Source organism: Physella acuta, unplaced genomic scaffold, assembly GCF_028476545.2.
Source record: "Physella acuta isolate Inbredline_101_S28 unplaced genomic scaffold, ASM2847654v3 ptg000255l, whole genome shotgun sequence".
In the NCBI taxonomy this organism is placed as follows: domain Eukaryota; kingdom Metazoa; phylum Mollusca; class Gastropoda; family Physidae; genus Physella; species Physella acuta.
The window spans coordinates 351,546-370,755 of record NW_026731774.1 but is presented as its reverse complement, the minus strand read 5'-3'; the positions used below and the strand labels follow the sequence as shown (position 1 = coordinate 370,755).

Here is a 19,210-nt window from a genome sequence, read left to right as displayed (position 1 = left end):
CCCCAGCCATCTAGCCACATCTGCCTGGTGTGTGTGTGGGGGGGGGTCGAACTCAGGACTTTTCGATTTAGCAACCATGAGCTCTACTACAAACTCAATGTTAAATACGGATCGTGTCGTTCGTGTCAAATGAGTAACGTTTATTATGGTACATCTTTTTATGTATATTGTCGGACCTTAGTGAATTCCAAACAAAATGCAAAAACAAATGTTTGATTTTTTAATCTTTTGATTTCGTCGGTTGTCTCCTATCAATAATTTGCATTAATAGTGACTTAATTTAAAGTATTAGAATTAAGGGAAATTAAGTTATAATAATACAATATGACGATCACAGATACATTTAATCAGAACAAATAGGTGGAAAAATCATTCAAATTTATTTTATTTAAGATCAAATAAACGAGATTTTAGTTTTTTGTCGACACACGAAGGTATAGCGTATATCTTTTCCTCAGGTTTCTCCCCGCTTACAAAACGTCGAAAGTATGAACAGCCTAGTTGGTAAAGAACAAGCCTGAAATAATATAAGAACACATAAGTCAAATTAAAACATTACAAAACAATAAATCATAAACTGCAAATTAGGTTTTACTTAATTCATATATATATATATATATATATATATATATATATATATATATATATATGACACCCAATGTCATAAACACAACTGTAAAAGAAACTTAATAATCTGATTTAGTGATATATGGGAAGTTTTAAAATAAACTATCTTACGGATTGTTAGTAGGATCCATTTCAACTTTGTATCTTCTCCAGTTATCTTCTTTTTCCAAGAACTTCTGACTTAAAGCAGTTTTGAAAACCTTTGGCCATTTTATAACACATTTGTCCACGTCCCATATTTTTCTCTTGCGTTCGTTGTTTTTCTCTATGGTCTTGTGAAGGTCAACGCAGCAAACGTGGTTGAATTTCTCATTGACGTCACAGTACCCGCACCTACACCAGCCTGGTCAAACAAATGACATTAGCACTACTGTATAATTAAGAAAATCAAAACGATCGCTGAAAACTCAAGAAACAAACACAAAATCGAAGAAGGATTTTTTTTAAATTTCTCGGCATTTCTTCATCCTTGTTTTTAGTTTTGGAAGGGATCGAGCCTTATCTGCCAGAGCGTTTGAACTCGAGACGTTGATTTCGATTTTAACAACCTTGAGCTTTGCCGACTCCACCACGCCTCCAACATAATTAAGTATACGTGTCAACCGGTTAAACGTTATTGAGATTATTGACTCCGATTTTTCGATTTGTTTCCATAGCCTTTGTCCAACGAAGAAAAAACTATGTCAGCAGTTGTTTGTTTTTGGCTAACGAGCCTCATCTGCCCGAGGGTTCGAACTCGTGACTTTTCGGTTTGGCTAACATGAGCTTTACCGCCTCGACCACGCTGACTTGATTTAATTTCGGAGGTTGAAAATATTATTCGTATAGAGATACTCCAGTTTGGTCAGTGGCTAAGGCTCAGCAAAGTGAGTGTGGCTTAGATTGAGCTTTGAGGATATCTAAATAAATAATAGCAAACAAAATATTTTTACCAGGCTTTCCTTTTACGGTCTTTGAAAATGCATCGTCTGATTCGTTAAGTTTTCTTTTCTTCACAGCATGGCCTTAAAGAGAAAAAAAAAATTGTCTCGCCAGACTGGGATGTAAAAATACATAATTTTTCTAAATGAATATTAATTATACTTTAAAACATCCATTTGAAACACGTCAATATGTTGACAGGAAATTTTACTTTGTTATTCTTACTTTGACTTTCTTCATCACTTTCTTGGTCTTTGCACGTGACGGCCTCTGTATTAGACGCTAAACAGAAAACGTTATATTATTAGAGTAACATTCAAACTTTAAAACTTCTATTGCAGTTTTTTTTTAATTGTGTTACTTGCTAGTCGCAAAGGTGAAGTTAAAAGGGTACGTTTGTTGGATATACGCATATACATCACTTGCCCTAAGGTACAACTGTGACAGACATAAGACACGACTACTGTCCCAACATTCAAATAACCCGAAAAATATACATTCAAACACATTACGTTATTAATTAACATTGTTTTTTAATAATTTATAAAAAATTTAAAACACACACATTTACAACTTGTATATAGAGCACATTGCAAATGCCCAATTCGACCAACCCACATTCAATTTTCTTTTGTAAACTATTACATTAAGGCGTTTTTTATTCATACAATTTAGATGCTATTATACCAAAGAAAAACAGTATTTATACATATTTAAGCTATTACAACGAAAACGTATACGATCATATAAAGTATAATACAAAGACATGTAGGTCGTATTATATATGCAAATTTAATATATTATATTGATGCTATATCCTTACCCTGGCTTTTTTGTACTGTTACTTCATCGTCACTTTCTGACTCTTCTGAAGTCGGTGCTTTTAAAAATACAATATGAATAACAACTCGTATTTCGTTTAAAATTTACATTACATTTTTTTTTCTATATTAAAACACAAAACCTCAAATAATGTAGTAACTGTTTTAATTGTTCATTATGTTATAAAAGTATATCATTTGTTTATTCGATTTTTTATTGTTTATTTCTCTGTAATAACAGCTAAACAAAAAATAATTGTGGAGCATCAAAATAATATAGTCCGCTATAGCGGAAACGGAAATCCATTAATTAGCTAAAATTATATATCTATACATATCTTCCAAACTAACGAATGATTGCAAAGAATCGTACTTGTCCTACTACAAATTCGTGGTTTTTTAACCTCGACTGGCGTATGAATGATTTTCTTAACAGTCATCAGTATTTTCGTTATAATATGTCATTAAAGTAAGAAAAAAAAGAGATGGTTCTACTTACAGTTAGATGGTGTATATACAGTCTGTAAAGCAGATATTCAACGCTTTTTAAAATGTTGTTTTTAATTTACGAAGTTTTTATAAAATTATATGCAAGAAAATGTGATCATGATTAAAGTCACCGGGTTAACTCTCTTCCCACACAGTGTGTAATATTCAAACACGTAGATCAACGATTAAAATTTTAAAAATAAACTGGATGCTAAAATTTAACTTATAAATTCAATTTTTATTAATTGAATATGTTTAATGACCAAGCATACCTCAAACGTTAAATTATTAAAAGATTAAGATATAATGTAGTTATATTTATTTCTAATATATCTTAAAATTGTGATAGAATTACATACTTGATCGGGGGATGTCATGATATCTTCTTCCGCCATTTCTGAGATTGTAAAAGTAGTATATTATGTTTGTGTTTGTTTTTTTATGATGGCTGTATCTAGACAACAACACTTTAGAGAAAGCGTAGATATAATTGTAATGTCATTTAATCATCTTCCCCTAAACATGGTTGATACATTTATTAGAAAGTATTTTAAACTGAATGAGACCACGATCATAGAGAAAGTAGTTGATGTCACTAAACATTAGAACAATCCCAAAATATCTTAAGTGTCATTAAAATAGCTTAGCCTCTTCAAACTATTATGTGAGAAACAAATATCAGACACTAAAACTGTAATGTCAATTTTCGCTGACCCAACCTTTGCGATCTTCGAATGTTTTCACGAGATCCAACTGGTTAAGGTTTGGGTTGCTGACAGCCCTGATTAAACATTTGAACCAGTCTTTTTTCTTGACCAGTTTGTCATAGATAATTTCATTTACATTCTTCCAGTTCTTCTTCATAAGCTCATCAAATAGCTCCTGTAAATCAATTCGAACCGTTTTAAAGATTTATAATATATATATATATATATATATATATATATATATATATATATATATATATATATATATATATATATATATATATATAAATATATATATATATATATATATATATATATATATATATTACAATGATATAGTTATCATTCACTTTTCATGTGTCGAAACAATCAATAAAACAACAAGTATACAGTAGTAACATAAAATGTAATACAGTTAATAAACAATGTACTTACATAGTCTTCTTGGTAAAATATACCAGCTTCATGTTGCTTGATGTGATTTAAAAAAGACCTGGCGTTAATACGGCGGATAAAAGTTTCCTTAATTTCAAGAATTATCTTGGCGTTCAAAGCTTCATCTATGATGTATAAAAATAAAATCAGCACTAAATATTTTTTTTTAATTTTTATTTTTTAAATTTAACAATTCAAAAATTTTAACAAAAACACATTTTTAAAGGTTATGGATGTTGCAAAATATTCATTTTCTTCTTATGATTGCTTTATTCATTTTATAGTCAGGATCGCATATGTACATAATCTGTTAGCTTGTCTTATATTCATTGACTTATACTGTGCTAATGTTATCTAGCTGAATAAGTCTATATCAAATATCGTTTTCTTAGGATGGCTTAACTGCAATATCCTAAAGATTAGTTTAAACACTTTAGCGAATATAGACACTGTCCGGCGTCCTTTCGTTCCATAACCTACCAATATAAAGTTCAAAGGCGAAACTTAAGTACTCACCTTCATGTTGTGTTGCAGGGTTCTGGAGATCAAAATGTTAAAAATATTCAGTATATTACATTTTGAATACAGAAATTATGTTGTCTAATGGCATAATGTAATGATAAAAACAAATTGTAAATTTAAAATAAAAAATATTTTAACAATTATGAAATTACAATTTTATTATATAAATTGTATCTTGCCTCAAATGACGACTGTTCTTTTGAATTTACTACGCCATCTATAATAAAAATTGTTTTTGATCGGATATTTAAATGCATTTATTAATTGACGCAGAAAAATAAATATATACATTTAGATATTAGGTAATTATATATATATATATATATATATATATATATATATATATATATATATATATATATATATATATATATATATATATATCGTGCGGCGTCAATTCGGCCAATGACGAAACAGCCCCGTCAAAACGACCCCGACAAAACGACCCCGTCAAAACGACCCCGTCAAATCGGCCCCGTCAAAAGGGCCAGCGACATATGGACCCCGTCATATAGGCTCCCGACAAATAGGCTCCCGTCATTTAGGCTACCGACAAATAGGCTCCCGTTATATAGGCTCCCGACAAAAGGGCTCCAGTCAATAAGGCTCCTGACAAATAGGCTCCCGCCATTTAGTTTCTCCACAAAACGGCCCCCGTCATTACGACTCCCGACAAATAGGCTAGCGTCATTTTGGCTCCCGACAAAAAGGCTCCTGTCAATTTGGCTCCAGACAAAAGGACCACTGACACAGTGGCGTAGCTACCGTAAAGCTAGCGTAAACAATGCATGGGGGCCCAAGGCACATAGGGGCCCTTTTCGCTCATAAAAAATTAAAACTTTTACAATGGAATTTTAATGTTTGTTACATATAAATAATTTAAAAAAAGAAAAAGGTTAAAAGTTCCAAAAAGCAGTGGGATTCAGTGTTTGTGGGTCAAACAGAGCCCAATCGTTATAATAACACTACAGGCTATATCACTTTGTCGTGCAAGACATTGAGAGAATCAGCCTATAAATAAACTTTTTAGGAGTAGTAGGCAAACATAATAATATAGTATAAATACAAAATCAGGACATATAAGATACAAAATGTTGCCTTCAGAATATTTATATATTAAAAAATATCCATCGTAAGTAGAAGTTGATCTCTTCGTTTAACTCCTCTGTAGCCTAACGCAGAGGCGTAGCGAAGGCGAGGCGGGGGGTGCGGACCGCAACGGGTGACACCATTTAGGGGGGGGGGTGACAACAAAGGCAAAAAATTGTAAAATTTATAGAATGAAATGCCATTTTCCAGATCCATTAGTTACAGTTAAATAGTCTTCTAAGTACAAATCGAAAATTATATCAAGAGGGGGGGGGGGGGGGTGTGACACCATGACGTAAACGTAAACTATAAAGAAAACAATGCTACATCCAACTGTATTATAAACAGACTGTAGATAAACATCGTTACTATTAAGTCAGCAGTGATTAAAGCTTAAACACGTACGTGTACCAGTATGTGGCATATATATATAAATTTTAGGCCTATGTAGGCCGACACACACACACACACACACACACACATATATATATATATATATATATATATATATATATATATATATATATATATATATATATATATATATATATATATATATATGCTTTGTTTCCTGGGAGGGGGTGACAATACGAAGTGCCGCACCGGGTGAGACCCAACCTAGCGACGCCACTGGCCTAACGGCTGACGATAATTTTTGCATAGGGGCCCAAAAATCCTAGCTACGCCACTGCACTGACAATACCGTTTCTGTAGAGACTAAGTCTCCCGGCAAAGTGTTCTCATTGAATATGACATCTGCCAGTGGGACCCCTTCATCAATATTCTTTAAAGTTAGCCTATCCAACACTCTTATGTAATACAACGTATGCATATCTTGTTCGGCAGGCCTTATTTTTATATTAGTTTATCTATTATAAAATATAGTATGTTTTAATTTAAGGGTCATCTATCTATGACATCCATAATTGAGTCGGTTATAGGCTGTTCCAACTCATTGTGTGGGGAGAAGGGTCCACGCTGTACCTTCCTAACTGCAATATGCTTGTACAGGGGCGTAGCGAAGGGGGGGGGGGGGGGGGGTGGGAGGTGCGGACCGCACCGGGTGACACCATTTAGGGGGGTGACACAAAGGCAAAAAATAGCAAAATATATAGAGAAAAAGTTGAGGGGGTGGGGGTGCAAATCGAAAGTTTGGGGGGGGGGGTGCAAATCGAAAACTTGAAAGTTTGTCCCCGGGAAGGGTCGCAACGCCTCTTGGGGGGGGGGGGGGGTAACACCATTAAGTGCCGCACCGGGTGACACCCGACCTCGCTACGCCACTGTGCTTGTAGGTTATCAAAACAAAATGGTGTTATCATGTTAACATCATGTATATCATACATTTACACTTCTGTGCTCGCTTTTAAGCAACAGATCTTTTCTGTTGTAAATTAAACATTATCAAAACTTTAGAATTGGTGGAATTTAGCTGTTAAGGGCTCGATTTATTTGTGAATTAATGTTGGTTCATGAAAAAATAATTTCATTCGGGCATTAAAAAGAGGTTATGGTGGTATTGGAGGTAGGACACAATGGTTACTTTTATGCCAATAGTGGTCATATCATTCATTTTTCTGGAGCCAATATGTCAGGAGTCATTTTGTCAAAAGCCAATATGTCGGGAGCCCATTTGTCGGTAGCCAAAATGTCGTGAGCCCATTTACCGGGAGCCCATTTGTCTTGAGCCCTTATGTCGGGAGCCTATATGTCGGGGGCCGCTTTGTCGGGAGCCAATATGTCCTGAGCCTATTTGTCAGGGGTTAATATGTCGGGAGTCCATTTGTCGGGAGCCTAAATGTCGGGAGCCCATTTGTCGGGAGCCTATATGTCGCAAGTCAATATGACGGGAGCCCATTTGACGGGAGCCAATAAGTCGGGGCCCTTTTGACGGGGCTATTTTGACGGGGTCGGTTTGTCGGGAGTCGATTTGACGGGGTCGTATTAACGGGTCCGTTTTGACGGGGTCGATTTGTCCCGGGCCGTTTTGACAGGGCACCATATATATATATATATATATATATATATATATATATATATATATATATAAGTATTCAGAAAGATAGATTAGTATACCTCTTAGATCAGAAAATGTTTGAACCAGATGTGACAGATGAAGGTTCGCATCACTAACAGCTCGAATCAGACAGTCAAACCAGTCCATGTACTTGACCAGTGTGTCAAATATCTCTTCGTTTACATTTCTAGCGTCTTGGAACATCAGCATATCAAAATATTCCTTCATGGAAAAAAAAAATAAACGATAAATCTCGTTTCTCACAATGTTTGGGCTATACATATTTTTACCTTTTTACCAATCGTTTCCTTGTTCAATCCTACAGTATTCTCTTTTCTCTACTTGGCATAATTGTCTCATCTAAAGCTACGTCATCTCATTAACCCAGGATGTCATGAATTATTTCAGGTGTAAGATTAGGAAAAATAGTACAAATATAAAATTTTGGGACGGTATGACCTAGCTATTGAGCGTCAGTAGCATAGCAAGGGGGTGGGGGGGGCGAGGGGGGGGGGGACATATGTCCCCGGGCGCCGACCTTAGGGGGCGCCAAAATGGGTTGGAAAAATAAATTGAAAGGTTGAAGGGGGTGCATATTGAAAGTTTGAGGGGGGGGGGTGAAAATGAAAATTTTGAGGGGAGAGGTGCAAATCGAACGTTTGAGGGGGGGGGGGTGCAAATCGAAAAGTTTGTCCCCGGTCACCGGGAAGGTTCGCTACGCCTTTGTTGTGCGTTAGACTGCTAACCTGAAAGTCTTGAGTTCGAATCTAGATTCAAGTCAAGGGGACGAACCTGGGTCCACCCAGCTCAGATGGGTACCTAACTCTTGTAACGGAAAGTAAACGCGCTGGGCATAGCGCTGACCACTCTACATGCCAAGTTTAGGAAACGTATACACTCTACTACACCTACCCACTGGATCACTCAGTCTAAAGAGAAATCTATACTTTACTTTATAAAAACTTATACTCACGTAATCTTCCTTAGTAAAAAAATTATTTTCTTTTGTTCTCATGTGGCCTAAGAATTTTCGAGCATTGATTTGACTGACAAAAGTTTTTCTCATCGCTGAAGCGATTTTGTCGTTCAGATTGTTCTCCTCTTCAATTCTGGCTTTTGCTTCCGCCATTTTTTGTCTGCATAAATTTACATATGGAACAGTTAGTACAAGCACACGTACAAACACACAAACACACAAACACACACACACACACACATATATATATATATATATATATATATATATATATATATATATATATATATATATATATATATATGCATATGAAATTCAACCATACGTTAAGAAATGTTTGGGTTTTTTTGTTTGTTTAATTAGCCTAGTCACTAAAATGTTAAATAAAGTATCTTGGCAACAAATGTATGTTCAAATTAAGATGAATACCACCAATGGGTTGGGTTTTTATGGTGTGTGATTACCGGCTTAAACTATTTATCAAAAATTTAAAAAAATATACTGCAATCAGCTTTACTTGGTTAGCAAAACAGAAAAGATTGATATATAAGGGTACATCACTTTGATCAAATCGAATACGCCTAGATCTAGCTTTACTTTAGTCCATGCAGGGGCGTAGCGAGGGGGGGGGGGGGCGGGGGGTGCGGACCGCACCGGGTGACACCATTTAGGGGGGTGACACCAAGGCAAAAAATAGCAAAATATATAGAGAAAAACTTGAGGGGGGGGGCTGCAAATCGAAAGTTCGAGGGGGGGGGGTGCAAATCGAAAACTTGAGGGGGGGTGCAAATCGAAAATTTGAAAGTTTGTCCCCGGGAAGGGTCGCTACGCCTCTGGGAGGGTGACACCATTAAGTGCCGCACCGGGTGACACCCGACCTCGCTACGCCACTGAGTCCATGTACTTATTTCTTATGACTTTTGATTAAATTTTCGAAACGCAGTTCTTAATAATCCTCTTATACTGATTTTGGCCTTTAATTTAATTGTTGATTGAGCTGTGTAATCATTAATTTAATTCACAATGTTTATAGGCCTAGCTTCTCCTCTTCAAATAATTAAAGAGCTATTTTTATGTAAATGATTAATATTTAGCATACAATTAAATTCAGCGATATCTTTAAAAAGCGAGTTAGCGTCAAACATACGAACCACACTTAATCTGACACTCTATTTACTGTGTGTGTAGGTTTTAAAAATGTAGGTCAACACGGACCGAGCGGCATACAAGTTAAACACCACCTCTACTAAACTGAAACTGAAAGCACGTTACTGTCGTTTACCAATATTATTTCTATTCAAATTATCGTTTATACGCATTCACAAAAATTTATTACTGTGAGAAATTTGACCAAAAAAATAACAACCATTTATGTTTGGTCGAATTAAAAAAAAAATTCTAACCGTTTGGTCGAATTTAAAAAAAAAAAATTCAAACCGAGCACGATTTTTTAAAACGAATGTTATGAAGTTGTACTGTTCAATTAAAACGTAGCAGTTTAATAATATAACGATATAAATGAATCATATGGTTAAAGATAATATACAAGTATAAAGCTTATATTACTATAGAACCTTACTTTGAAGTTAATGTTGTGAAAGTTACCTTTAACATCTACCGTACAACTACAAGGTTTAGGAATCGGGATCCACCTATATAATCCGAATGGTTATCGGGAAATCCTCGGGTTTTCCCCATGTGTTTGCAATCGATATCCTAGCCATGTCAACTTCTATTTATAGTGACACAGAGATTATAGTAGTTGTGTAGATCAATGAAAATCACGGCGAACTTAATGCATTCATAGATCTGGTAAACAAATGACAGTGATTTGGTGTTTGTTTTTAGTGAATTTATAAGTAACAAAAGACGGTATTGGGTTAAAAGTTGTGAATGAGTGATTCTCCTTATTATTTCTTAATTGTTAAGTGGGAATGGGTTTCTTCCAATACAATTAATTAAAGTATTACATGTCAACATGTTATGCGCAAAATTTAAAGGAAACTCATATTTCAGCCTGCTTTTTCTTTCTGGATTTGCTTCAATAGTCTTTGTCCATTCAAGAACAATCTACAAAGAAGCAGTTTTTTATTTTTTTTATTTTGGGTTTTCTCTCCCTAGTCGGGTATCTGTCCCCAGCCTCATCTGACCGGGGTTCGAACTCTGGACTTTTCGGTTTAGCAAACATGAGCTTTACCAACCCCGCCAGTCCCCAGGGCGGGATTGCATTGAAACTGGTGGTTAAATGTTGCGTTATTGTTGTCAGTAACTGTTATGTGACCAGTGAGTATGTTTACTGCATCAACAATAGATTACATTTATAGTTAGAGAAAGTATTTGTTGCTATTTTTTTTCATTAGTAAATGACAAGCAGACACAATTCGTTTTGTATAATTATAAGGTACTACAGTCACAAATAAACTATCTATTAACTTTACTACTCCGAAAATCACAACAACAAAAAACAACACAACAATTGAAAAATAAACATCACATTAATCGAAATGAATTTTGCTTTAATTTGTGAGTAAAATAAAACAAGATTTAATACAAGATTACCAGTTAACTATTGTGGTAAGCTGCACGAAACAGACAGGGTTTCTTTCAGACATTGTGTTGGGTGTATATAAAACTTCAAGGCTAAAGTATATAGTTTCTATAAAATTGATATTTTTTTATTTCCTGCATGGTATGTGCGAGGGGGAAAGGGAGGGCATTAGACTTGCTATGGGGACACCCCACACCATCCGAGAAATTCCTGCTAGAAAAACTGGACTCAGCTTAGCCCTACGCTGCCGTCTTCTCTTTAATCCACCTGAAGTAGCTGGAGACTTTGGTGTAGAACTCAGCCGTGGCTGAACAGTCGCCCATGTTGCCGATAGCGATACCGTAGGCGTAGTAGCGTCCGTCTGATTCCTTGCAGACCAGTGGTCCGCCTGCGTCCCCCTGGTGAGTACATACTATTAGCTTCCATTGTCTGACGTTATGTCTACTTATGTGTTTTTTTAAAAATAAGTAATGTCGATTTATTAACACACAAAATTGTATTTAAATTTGTTAGATGTCTGGTTAAAAGTTCATGTTCTTGAAGTGTGTGAAGCTTACTAAGATGGCAATAGAAGAAAATTTAGCTGGGAACCGAAAATAGAATTTAAGTGGGAAATTAGTTTTGTAGAAAAGGATATTAAAGAATGATTTTGCAAAAGAAATAATTTTAAAAGAAATATTTAGATTAGTAGAATTTTGTGTAGAAATTTTTTAGTAGCTGTGTTTTGTGGAAAGAGATTTTGAATAGAATATTTGTGTTCTGACAACCCGTTTTATAGCAATTTTTTAAACCAAAATTTACAAAAAAAAGGTTCTGTGGGCTATATAATTGTGTGAAACAGTTCTATATTTAGTAACATACATAGCAATAGCCGTTCCCTCGCGAGCCAGCGCAGAATATTGTTCCGTCAAAATTTGTTTTGTAGATCGACCGGCACGTAGCGTCCGACACGACAGCAACATCAACAGACTTGAGGTTTTTCTCGTTGGAGTTTTGGTTGGCTGTGGACATTAAGGCAGGTTTTATCAGGATAAAGTTTTGGTTGGCTGTGGACATTAAGGCAGGTTGTATCAGGATAAAGTTTTGGTTGGCTGTGGACATTAAGGCAGGTTTTATCAGGATAAAGTTTTGGTTGGCTGTGGACATTAAGGCAGGCTTTACCAGGATAAAGTTTTGGTTGGCTGTGGACAATAAGGCAGGCTTTACCAGGATAAAGTTTTGGTTGGCTGTGGACATTAAGGCAGGTTGTATCAGGATAAAGTTTTGGTTGGCTGTGGACAATAAGGCAGGCTTTACCAGGATAAAGTTTTGGTTGGCTGTGGACAATAAGGTAGGCTTTACCAGGATAAAGTTTTGGTTGGCTGTGGACATTAAGGCAGGTTGTATCAGGATAAAGTTTTGGTTGGCTGTGGACAATAAGGCAGGCTTTACCAGGATAAAGTTTTGGTTGGCTGTGGACATTAAGGCAGGTTGTATCAGGATAAAGTTTTGGTTGGCTGTGGACATTAAGGCAGGTTGTATCAGGATAAAGTTTTGGTTGGCTGTGGACATTAAGGCAGGCTTTATCAGGATAAAGTTTTGGTTGGCTGTGGACATTAAGGCAGGTTGTATCAGGATAAAGTTTTGGTTGGCTGTGGACATTAAGGCAGGTTTTATCAGGATAAAGTTTTGGTTGGCTGTGGACATTAAGGCAGGTTGTATCAGGATAAAGTTTTGGTTGGCTGTGGACATTAAGGCAGGTTGTATCAGGATAAAGTTTTGGTTGGCTGTGGACATTAAGGCAGGCTTTATCAGGATAAAGTTTTGGTTGGCTGTGGACATTAAGGCAGGTTGTATCAGGATAAAGTTTTGGTTGGCTGTGGACATTAAGGCAGGTTGTATCAGGATAAAGTTTTGGTTGGCTGTGGACATAAAGGCAGGTTTTATCAGGATAAAGTTTTGGTTGGCTGTGGACATTAAGGCAGGCTTTACCAGGATAAATTTTTTGTTGGCTGTGGACATTAAGGCAGATTGTATCAGGATAAAGTTTTGGTTGGCTGTGGACATTAAGGCAGGTTGTATCAGGATAAAGTTTTGGTTGGCTGTGGACATTAAGGCAGGCTTTACCAGGATAAAGTTTTGGTTGGCTGTGGACATTAAGGCAGATTGTATCAGGATAAAGTTTTGGTTGGCTGTGGACATTAGGGCAGGTTGTATCAGGATAAAGTTTTGGTTGGCTGTGGACATTAGGGCAGGTTGTATCAGGATAAAGTTTTGGTTGGCTGTGGACATTAGGGCAGGTTGTATCAGGATAAAGTTTTGGTTGGCTGTGGACATTAAGGCAGATTGTATCAGGATAAAGTTTTGGTTGGCTGTGGACATTAGGGCAGGTTGTATCAGGATAAAGTTTTGGTTGGCTGTGGACATTAAGGCAGGTTGTATCAGGATAAAGTTTTGGTTGGCTGTGGACATTAAGGCAGGTTGTATCAGGATAAAGTTTTGGTTGGCTGTGGACATTAGGGCAGGTTGTATCAGGATAAAGTTTTAGAACTGGTTGTGTTATAAATATACGGTTCATTGTTACATCGTGTTGAATTTAACACGGAAATGTAATGGGATAAGTTTACATTGCATGACTCTCCCATAGACTGCTTACTTACACTGTTCAATCGATTGATGGAACTCTCCACTTTTACTTGATGGAAACCCGAATCCCTGCCCATTCAGCCTTAATTAAAGTATGTCTGAAGACCAACACCATCCAGACATACTTACTTGATGAAACCCCCAATCCCAATCCACCTGGCTTTACTTAAAGTAAGTCATTAAACCGTTACCGTCTAGACATACGTTATGAAAGCCCCTAATCCCTCACTACCGAGCCATACCTACTTGATGTAATTCTCAAGACCAACGCCTCCCAGACATACTTCATAAAAGCCCCTAATCCCTCACTATCCAGCTATACTTACTTGATGAAAGCCCCCATCCCATCACCTTACACCGTGATGCCTTCTGTGTAGATTTGGTGCCGTTTGCCAGACAAATTGGTCCGTGGCAAGGGTCAAACTGTATGGGTTCGCTCAGCGTCAGGATAGCGAGGTCGTTGGCTGGGATAGACATGCAGCAATATGTACCGGTGTGAGAAGTCGTAAAATGAATATATTTACTTTCTCGTGTATACGAAGTATAGAGAAAATCTTATAATTGTGCAAAAAAAAAAAATCGAGATTTTTACAAATCTCAACGTTTTACACCTCACTGATACGGAAAAAACATAATTTTGTAATCTTGTCCGTATGTCTCTGTGTGTGTGTGTTTGTCTGTGTGTGTGTAAACACGATAACTTGAGTACCGTTACAGCTAGATTGATGAAATTTTATATATAAGTATTTTATCAAAATCGTAGATTCGTATCAACTTTTGAGCGATTTCCGATAACCGGAAGTGGAACTTATTCTACTTTGAATTTTTCAAAAGCCTATAACTTGAGTACTATTTCAGATAGATAAATGAAATTTCACATGTAAGTAAAGATCTATATCTCTACCTTCTGTCAAATTTTGAGTAATTTCCGTTGACCGGAAGTACTAATTTACGCTATTTCCGATTTCTCAAAAACGCATGTGAGTTTATAAAGTACTAATAATATTCCGCTCTATTATACACATCTTTATTCGGCAATTCTTTTTTATGAGATTCTATGCTATTTTAAAAAGTTTAAGTATTTAAAATGGATTAAAAATCATAACTATATCCCGAGTTACCATACCCTGTTGTTTTATATAAGAATATTCGAGAAAGTTTAGGGGAGATCACTCCCGGTTTATTTTTAAATGATTTAAGTTTATCGTTGGTGAAAACATCCAACCATTTAACAGTCACGTCAGCGTATCCCACCAGCCAACAATAACTTCAACATATTACAAAACCAACAATAACATCAACAGAAAAAACTAACAACAGCTGCAACATTTAGCAGCAACCAACATTAGTTAACATATATGCCACTATCCAACATGGGAAACACACCGGCCGGCGTGGTCGAATGGTAGAGCTGACGACTGCTAACCCCATTGTTTCGAGTTAGGATCCCGGGCTCGAGTTTAAAGGACGTCCCTGAGTCACCCAACTCAAATGGATGGCCTACCTAACTCTCGTTAGGGAACAAAAGACGGCTGGGCATAGTGCTGGCCACATTATCTCATTGTATGTTGACGTTATTGAAAAAGACAAACTCTATTTTATCTGCCGCTTGGGTTCAAACAGAAAAAGATTATGTACATTGGCCTTAACAAAATAGATATATCACAAACCCACATTGGCATCATCACATACATAAGGACAACAAATAGCAAAAAACAAACAACCAGAGACTTGCCACCTCCAGACCTCACCTAGGTAACCCTTGGCAACACCGAAGTCCTCATGCGGTGTCACTAAAGTGACGTATCTGATCGTGGCAGCGTCCAAGCCGTTCTCAAAGTCCAAGACAGAGCTACCTGTGTACACTCTCAGATGTTCTGGTTTGATCCTGTGATAGATGGGTCTGGAGTAAGTGTCTGTCTGCTGTCATTGTCTCGTCTGTTGTTATTGGTAGATGTTATAATTGTATAATTGTGTATGTTGTTGATGTATATGACAAAATTGTGTAATCTGTCATAGTTACGTAAATGCAGGGCGCAAGTGGTAATTATGTCTGCTGAATTGTGTCTCTTATAATTATGAGCCTTTAGCCGTAGCTGCAAATGTGTGATAATTTGATTCTTTCAACTGCTGTAATTGAGGTAGTTGTGGTTGATGTAATTGTTTTTTATGGGTGTGTATCTGCTGAGAGTCTGTATCTGCTTTTAGTTTGTCTGTTGTTAGTTTGTCTGCTGTACTTGAGTTTGGCTACCACGCGGCCATGAAGGAAAAGCTCACGTATATTTGATCCTAGCTATGAAGGAAATGCCCACGTATATTTGATCCTAGCTATGAAGGAAAAGCTCACATATATTTGATCCTAGCTATGAAGGAAAAGCTCAAGTGTATTTGATCCTAGCTATGAAGGAAAAGCTCAAGTGTATTTGATCCTAGCTATGAAGGAAACGCTCACGTATATTTGATCCTAGCTATGAAGGAAAAGCTCAAGTGTATTTGATCCTAGCTATGAAGGAAAAGCTCACGTGTATTTGATCCTAGCTATGAAGGAAAAGCTCACGTATATTTGACCCTAGCTATGAAGGAAAAGCTCACGTATATTTGATCCTAGCTGAGAAGGAAAAGCTCACGTATATTTGATCCTAGCTATGAAGTATTAGCTCACGTGTATTTGATCCTAGCCACACAATGTGCAGCAGTCAGAACGTGAGTCTGGTCTAGGATGGCCCCACCACATTTGTTGTCGTGGTAGATGTCGTGTACTAGCACCATCCAAGGGAACTCACACGCTGAGCTGTAGCTCCCTCCAATGATTCTAAAGTTGTTGGCGATACCGCATTCATCTGCTACAGAATACAAAAACACCAACACGTATTTAGATACCTCAGTTCAAAATGTCAGTTAAATAAAGACAAATAATAATATTATTTTTTTATTTAACTCTTGAAATAAAAACCCGGATCTGAAAATTCTTGTAAAACCTTTTTAATTCTGTGAAACAGAGACATTGAGAATAACTGCCACAAATAAGAAGAAAATACAATCGTAGCATCAGACAGATCATTCGAATACACTGTCATAACGTCGTTCTAAGGCAACGAATAAAGAAACAGACAGCTAAAGACAAAATCCTCAGACAAAATGAAGATTGATCGGCCAGAAACTCAGAAGCCTGCATCTATCACGACAAAACAGGCCCTCACCTACAAAAGGATAGGGCAAAAGGAAATAAAGGCCTGTCAAGGAAGACCTTTAGATGTTACCTGGAAGATTTGATACACCTAGGGACAATTGAAGAGACTAGCCTATTTCTATAGACGTCACTCAATGCTATACTTTAAAGTTATATATTTTTCTATCAGGTAAAATTAACTAAAATAAAAACAAGAGTTTTTTGTTAAAATCAATACCAATCACTCGAATAATGTTAGTTTGTATACGTTAAGATAAAGTTGGTGTTTGTTGTATCAATGTTTCAAAGTTATCGCAAAAACAATATCATTGCAGGATATAAGCTTTGTTGTTTGATGAATGACAGATATTTCACAGAGCAACAGTCTAATTCCGACATAGATACTATTTGCCAGTGTCAGTTAGCTACCAAGTATAACTCACAACCATCTAGTCCCGAGGCAAGTGACAGCAACAGAAAGGCCACAAACAATTCCATATCACAGAGTGATGTTGTACTAGCGTTCTTTCAATTCTTGAAAATAACAACAGAAACACCAGGTATAAATGTGAATGTGTTTTCCGGTCTGACCACTGGAATGAGGTTGTTCGCTAGGCATTTGCCTTATTTAGCAAAGAACACGACAGCCTTTTACTGTGTGAAATCAACATTTGCTTTTGGTGTTTTATTTGCAGAAATGTGACGCCCACACAAAGTGTGAAGTAGCAACAACAGATGTTACGTCACATACTTGTACTGGACATATGCCCGCTAGGCGATACTAACTCGGCAATACCAGCCCGGCGATACCTACCAGGCGATACTAACGTGGCGATACCAACTCGACGATACCAAATATATGTACAGGATAGAGAACAATGAAGAAGATCGAAAGGTATACCCAGTCATGCTATGCAAAAACTAGAAAAGGTATTTTTTTTCAGTTTAGTATAAACAAGAAAATAACTTTTAATTGAAATGGAAACAACAGCTTTGGAAACATCTTTATTTAAATAAAATTATTAAATTTTACATTTTAACTTAAAATTTAATTTAATTTATTTTGCCTCAATGACATTTTTTCTGTTTTGGTCGAAATCCAGTTTCTACGTTGACAGTGTACCAATTTTCGACCATACACTGGACGACGTTATTCCAACGTGTTCTCTACTATCCAACGGTTTTTATGTTGTAAGGTTACGTGGCTTGAACGATCTTGCTTCAATAAATGAGCACAACATAATTTCTTATTATAAATGTTCATGTAAAAATATTTAGCCTCAAATATAACCTAAAGAGGTCCAAGACATATCTTGCTTCTGTAATTCAAAATTTTAAATACGCAAAAGTTTTTTGTGTGCTTTTTAAAAATGCATAAATGAAATTATTATATATTTTGTGCTTAAAAAGTGCATGTTTAAATTCGTAGTTATTTTATTCTTGTTAAAATTGCATATGTAAATTAGTAAATACTTTGTCATTTTGGCTACCATCCAGTTGCGCGTGAAGCATATACCAGCTGCACCTCACGGACCGGCCGACGTTGTTCACACGCAACCTAACTACAACACAACAGTCTCGTGTTCTCCATGGTGTCACATTAGATGGCTTGTGGGGTATTGTATGAATACATGAGCACAAATCAATCTCAGCCAGGAAAACATACGCTTGTCTCTCCATGATTTGAAACTTGTAAATCATCAGCGTGGATAATTAAATGTAATGGATCATTGCTTCAAAGGAACCTGTATACATGCTGAAATGTTAGGCCTCCCATAGCAGCTAATCTAAATTTAAGGCTTGAAGTAAAGATTCCTCTTTAGACCTAGCGATCCATTGGACACATGATGTAGAGTTGATATTATGTTTCTTGACCTCGGTATATGAAAGGTTGATGTGGTCAGCACTATGCCCAGCCGTCTTTACTTTCCCTTTAACAATCATTTTATATCATCTGTAGCGCTCAACACAGATGCTGATTACACAATCAGTGAGGAGATTAAAAATTTTTGTAATTCTGCTCACCGTGGTAGGACAGAGCTGATCATTCCGCTTCTCACTGTTCATGAAGTATATGTTAGCCTAAGATCTCTTAAACCGTCTTCAACAACTTCGTTTGATGTTATTTCTAATAATGTATTGAAGATTTCAGCTCCAATAATTTCCGAAGTTTTAACCTATGTCTATAACCTCTGTATTGCCAAGCATTATTACCCGACACATTTTAAGCATGCTAAGGTTATACCACTACACAAAAAAGGTAACAT

At 36.4% G+C, this 19,210-nt stretch overlaps 2 protein-coding genes across 2 annotated transcripts; both read right to left on the bottom strand.

The window, feature by feature from the left end:
- Positions 1-376: 376 nt before the first annotated feature.
- LOC131938661 (uncharacterized) lies at positions 377-10,269 on the bottom strand. The gene is made up of 14 exons (XM_059296778.1): positions 10,207-10,269; positions 8,599-8,761; positions 7,685-7,847; positions 4,702-4,739; positions 4,517-4,538; positions 4,001-4,125; positions 3,578-3,740; positions 3,218-3,255; positions 2,869-2,890; positions 2,372-2,428; positions 1,774-1,830; positions 1,560-1,631; positions 739-970; positions 377-517 (listed from the first exon to the last, which is right to left on the bottom strand). Exons 2-14 carry the CDS (start codon positions 8,752-8,754, stop codon positions 385-387), a joined length of 1,278 nt encoding a protein of 425 aa, XP_059152761.1. The 5' UTR covers positions 8,755-8,761; positions 10,207-10,269; the 3' UTR covers positions 377-384.
- Positions 10,270-11,125: 856 nt separating this feature from the next.
- LOC131938703 (chymotrypsinogen 2-like) lies at positions 11,126-16,779 on the bottom strand. The gene is made up of 6 exons (XM_059296832.1): positions 16,728-16,779; positions 16,437-16,617; positions 15,526-15,662; positions 14,101-14,238; positions 12,011-12,150; positions 11,126-11,547 (listed from the first exon to the last, which is right to left on the bottom strand). The coding sequence occupies exons 1-6, from the start codon at positions 16,777-16,779 to the stop codon at positions 11,389-11,391; spliced, it is 807 nt and encodes a 268-aa protein (XP_059152815.1). The 3' UTR covers positions 11,126-11,388.
- Positions 16,780-19,210: the final 2,431 nt, after the last annotated feature.